This window comes from Suillus clintonianus (genome assembly GCF_016758775.1).
Source record: "Suillus clintonianus strain FC179 chromosome Unknown DEU56scaffold_177, whole genome shotgun sequence".
In the NCBI taxonomy this organism is placed as follows: domain Eukaryota; kingdom Fungi; phylum Basidiomycota; class Agaricomycetes; order Boletales; family Suillaceae; genus Suillus; species Suillus clintonianus.
Genome location: NW_024539401.1, coordinates 67,436 through 72,502, shown reverse-complemented (window position 1 = coordinate 72,502; position 5,067 = coordinate 67,436). Strand labels below are relative to the sequence as shown.

The 5,067-nt window shown below is 48.1% G+C and overlaps 1 protein-coding gene across 1 annotated transcript; it reads right to left on the bottom strand.

Annotated features, from left to right (window-relative positions):
• Positions 1 to 26: 26 nt before the first annotated feature.
• Positions 27 to 3,585, bottom strand: DEU56DRAFT_919702 (uncharacterized protein; the record flags this gene model as incomplete). The annotated part of the gene is made up of 8 exons (XM_041358314.1): positions 27 to 89; positions 146 to 304; positions 351 to 756; positions 814 to 1,207; positions 1,265 to 1,298; positions 1,352 to 1,374; positions 1,421 to 1,459; positions 3,261 to 3,585. 8 exons carry the CDS (start codon positions 3,583 to 3,585, stop codon positions 27 to 29), a joined length of 1,443 nt encoding a protein of 480 aa, XP_041201330.1.
• Positions 3,586 to 5,067: the final 1,482 nt, after the last annotated feature.

The following is a 5,067-nucleotide window of genomic DNA, read 5'->3' as shown; positions in this document are numbered from 1 at the left end:
TGCATATGATTCGATTTGTAACCGCGCTATGATCTTGGGAAATTCGAGACTGTTTCTTTGCGGAGCTGGAGTATTTCGCCTTGCATGGTCTGAAGCATGCTATGCTGTCGGCCGGATTCCACTGGGAGCGAGAGTGAGCTGATACTTTATCTTTGCTGCTTCCTCCAATAGACTTGCGCGTTAGGAGCCCAGAGTTAAGTTCCACATCGTCGCTATCATCTTGTGGGACGGGAGGGATGTCTCTCACTGGTGGCAGCTTGGAGCGGCTAGATAATGTGACCGTGTTTTTGGAGAATGCGAGTGGCTGCATGGTATTTACGACTGGTTTGGTTTGGACGTGACCGGCTAACAATGGGCTTATGGACAAGAAACGAGCGAGTGGGAGTCAAAGAAGCCTGGGGCTCAGACACGGCCTGTTTCTTGGATGTGATGGCACCATGAGAGGGCTGTGGAATAGACTGAGGAGGATGCGTTGACCGTGGTACTACAGTTGAGAGACATTCTGGCAGATTGGATCGCGAAGGTGCAGTTGGACGAATCGACGATGGTGCAGTAGAACGAATTGATGACGGCGCAGAAGAACGAATTGACGACGGCACAGAGGAATGAATTGATGACAGTGCAGAAGAACGAATTGATGACGGCACAGAGGAATGAATTGATGACAGCGCAGAAGAACGAATTGACGACGGCACAGAGGCATGAATTGGTGCAGCAATTTCAGTGGAGACTTTTAATCTCGAGGGAATCGGAATCCTGAAATGTCCAAGCAGATTTAGTAACAATTGACGCTGTAACCAAGGTTGCACGTACTTTGAAGTCTTTTGATTTGATGTACAAATCTTCTTGGATGCTGGAAGGAATGGGGACTGGAAACGTCGAGTTGGAGGGTGCCCCGCACGTCCATGAGTACCCGTAAATGTGGGCATGTTTGCATCATGATCCTCCAGCTCCGAGCTAAGTGAATCAAGCTTGCGCTTCTTCGACGTAGGATCATGCGCATCATCGAGGAGTGTAGGATCTATGGCGAAGTATGGAAGCTCCGAAGTCTCAAGTTCAGGAGTGTATTCCGTTGGTGGTGTACTGCAGCCACCTTCGGCAGCAGATGACGATGCCTCTGCAGACGTGGTATATGCAGATTCAGCACCTGTTGCACCAAAAACAAACTGCGAGTCCTCGTAGTAAGGCGCTGGGTTAAATTGTCGCACTTTTAAATGATACGTTGCATTAGCTAGCATATACATTGATCGAGAATATGACTTACTGATCAAGCGCTGGTATGATTGACTGGCGGCACACTTGTACACGCGCAAGTCAGCTGGTGGCCGGGGGTGGCCTACGTCCAGCACACCGAATAATCACGTATAATGTTAACTACAAGATTTGATCAGCTTCCAATAGTTTCAGTAGAATTACTTACCTTTGAGCTTGGATGTATGCAGTCGTACTACGCTTGAGGCTGTGTCACAAGGTAAGTTGTTCAGAGCAAGGTGCACGGAGTTTCAATTCACCTTGTTCCTTACCCCTTCGACAACAATCTCAACGACGGCGAACCGTCCCGAACCCCAAACCGATAATGATATTTTCAACAGGTATGTACCTAGTTTTCATGCTAGCGGGGGTTAATGCTAGCACTACAGGAGGATTTTGGGTTGCGCAGTGGGCATGTGTATTAGCTAGGGGTGCGTCTAGGACTATAGCAACTCGTTAATGTTGTGCTGTGTATGTACACCTGCGCTGACACACTATGATCTTGCTTCCTCCTGGATGCTCTTGCCGCGCCTCCCAGTAGTACCCTCTGGATAGCACACGATCATCCACAACATCGTGTCCCGCCTCCTTGAACATCCGCGTAGATCCATGGTGCGCCTGCGAGATGCAGACCCTCTGCACTGTGACTAATAGCATCACTCTGTAAGTCCTAAAACTGCACGTGCGATCATGTGTGTCGTTCATTTGCTGATTCACTCGCAAGGTCAACTTCTACAGTCCACCCTTGTTTGCATGTTTGTGTGTGTGTTCGTCCTGCACTCATTCACATTCATTTGGTGCAGTCTAGGTGCGCCTTTTTCGTTTATATATGTATGTACATCACTAACAAGCATCTTCACTCATTTCTGTTTGCTTGTGCGTGCACATCAATGCTTATCTTGACGTGTCTGCGTCTGGCGTCTTGAACGATAGGTACCGCTTTTTCACGTTTATAACTAGGCTATAACTGATCATTTGTTTATGCTTCCCGCTTGTCTGCTAATGTTTGTGCTTGCCTGCACTGGTCTGCACCCCGCCTCTGCACTTGTCTCTGCTTGTCTTTGGGCTTTTACTCGCATTTGGTTGTTTCCGCATGCCGCCACTCGTCTGTGCTCGCTCGCACATATCTGCACCTGCTGCTTCTCGCTGCCCTCTTCCTCCAAGGCTCGTGGTTTCGTTGCTACCTTGTCTGTTAGCAACTCAAGTACTACTCACGCCTCGACGCCTGCCGGTGTTTCATAACCTATTTTCATTTGCGGTTGATCGTTCAATACACCAGGCCCCAGTGCATCTCTCGTATTCTCCCCATCCAACCACGCCCAGCTGCGCCCTCCAGCACCCATACCCAAGGAGGTATGTGTTTAATCTTGTGGTATCTACTCCTGACTTATCTTTTTGCAGCATTGAGCATATACGCACCGCTACCTGCAACCCCATCCGAGTCTGGCATCCCCTATCACCTTCTAAGCCCATGTTTAGTGTCCATCGCCTGCTATCGCCGCTTCGCTTATTGTCAAGCGCTTCTGGAGTTTAGTATATATGAATATGGGCTACGTAGCAGCATGTATTATAATGTCTGCTATAGCTGATAATGCGCGGCTGTATTCGCTGCAATATATATAACGAATTTTGCTCATTAATTGTCTGATCCGAAATATCATATAATATAATATATTTATATATATAATGGATATAGGTGGTTTATCGTGTATATACAGTATCGTTCTGGACCCATGGTAGTAGCTGGCTTTGAGCTGACTGGAACTTGATGGCCAAACCATGTCTTCGAGGTGGTTGAAATCCGGAAAATCAACCGTTTCGAAGCCGGTTTATACCATAGGTCCAGAAATGGCTAAAACTTGACCCTGGGGTCACATTCCAGCCAGGTATCTACCGTCGGAAATTTTTGATAACACGCAGTGATGTGTTCCATAACTTGGTGGTGAAATCCGATGATCCGCTGGCCAGCGCGCTGGAATCCCAAGAAAAGTCCAGCGAAAATATGCAACCGTCATGGGCTTTCTCGATGGCTGGGGAGAGAGGTTCTCCTGTTGTTCCATGCCAGGCGATGAGCTCTCCACTCTCATCACCACTTGCTATCCATTTTCCATCTCGTGAAACTGCCAATGCCCGCACCCGACTACGATGACCATCCATCTTCTTCAACACCTTTCCTGTCTTCAAGTCCCACAGACGAACCATTCCATCATACGACCCCGTGACCATGCGTTCGTCATGCGTGGATGGGTCGTGGAAAACTGCGACTGCGATCACACGATCTCCGTGATCTTCGAGCGCTCGAATGGGTGTGGTGCTTGGAATGAGCTGCGCCATGCTAGTAGAGCTTGGGCACGGTCGAAGTGGACTTGGTGTGTATGGGTTGTTGGTGTCTTGATCGAGGTTGCAAAGGTTCATGTCCTAGGACGTTTTATGCTCCTTTACAGGTTTGAGCTCTCAGTAGACGCCCAGAACATGAGGCTGTTATCATGTACCTCACTGGACGATCTTAGCGAATGATCTCATGCCTCCAAGTCGTTTCACCTTCCACATCAGTCAAAGAGCCTCATCACGGTTGTTGCAGGGGTCCATGTGGCAGATAAGAAGACAATATACACGGTTCACCTGATGCACCTGATCAGATATGCCCTTGAAATTCCTCCTGATGATATGCTGAGCTTCTGTTCCCCGGAATTTTCGTAGCGGAGATCCGATGCTAACGAGGCTTTCCTTTGATCTTCTCTGGTGTCAGCATCATACACATGTGTGATTCGCCATTAGCATTGGAAATACTCAATCATTTCAAACTCTGATTATCGATCACCCCAATGCATGGGTTGAATTAGTTTGGATTTGAGACTTTGAAACAACTAGTGAACACCCACTCTCGCGTATTTCCGGCGTTTGAGGACGGCGATCGGGCATCAGACGAGCTCGAGGCCGCGCCGGTCAAGATTCGAGGGACTGACCTACGATATTTGGTACTATTGACGCGATGTTATTTTTTCACACCACACGTGATTATTTTTTCTTGATTGATATTGATGATGTCATATGCATGGTTCGGATAATCAAATCCGTCCCACCGCAAATACGACAAGGTTCAGATCATTCTCCGTGAATTTGCCGTACATTCCATGCTTCCATCAGGGCCTTCTCTTGCAATTGTCCTTGGTCGAATATCAATATATGTCTCTAGGTTCAAGCTACACGGTATGCGGTGCGCGTAAATGGCCCGAACATTTCAGCTGGTTTGTAAAAATAATCAAGGATTCGTCGCGCAGAAGAAGAGTTCAAGTTCCTCGAGGATTTCGTGGAGGCCGACTTCGAGATCGCCCTAGTTACCTCCAAAAGACGGATCAGTCCCCTCATACATCCATTCCTTCCGAGGCGGGCACGTAGATTCGCTTCAGCAACATTACTTTTTCCCAGCCATGTCCCTCAACCGTCCTGCTGTCTACTGGAGATGCAGAGCTTGTCGAGGTGAGCAGACGATTTTTCCTTACGATTCCGATAAGGACTCGTTTGAGGGTATCGGAGCGGACTCGAAAGGCCAAACCAGTTGGGCAAGGCGTTGCTGAGGCTTAAGACCATGCTTTGGAGAGGACGTGCATAACAAGCTTGGAACACTGAATTTGTATCATCTTCATCCTCATAAAGTTGCGCTGCGACTTAGCTCCGACAGACAGTGAGCGAGAAAATGCAAAATCTTTCAAGCTTTCAAGTGAATGCAAATCTCGCAAGCGTAAGTAGTAAGTGCTTACCCAGCCTCCTGGTGGGATTCAGGATCCGCGCCGAAATTTCAAAATGATTCACGTT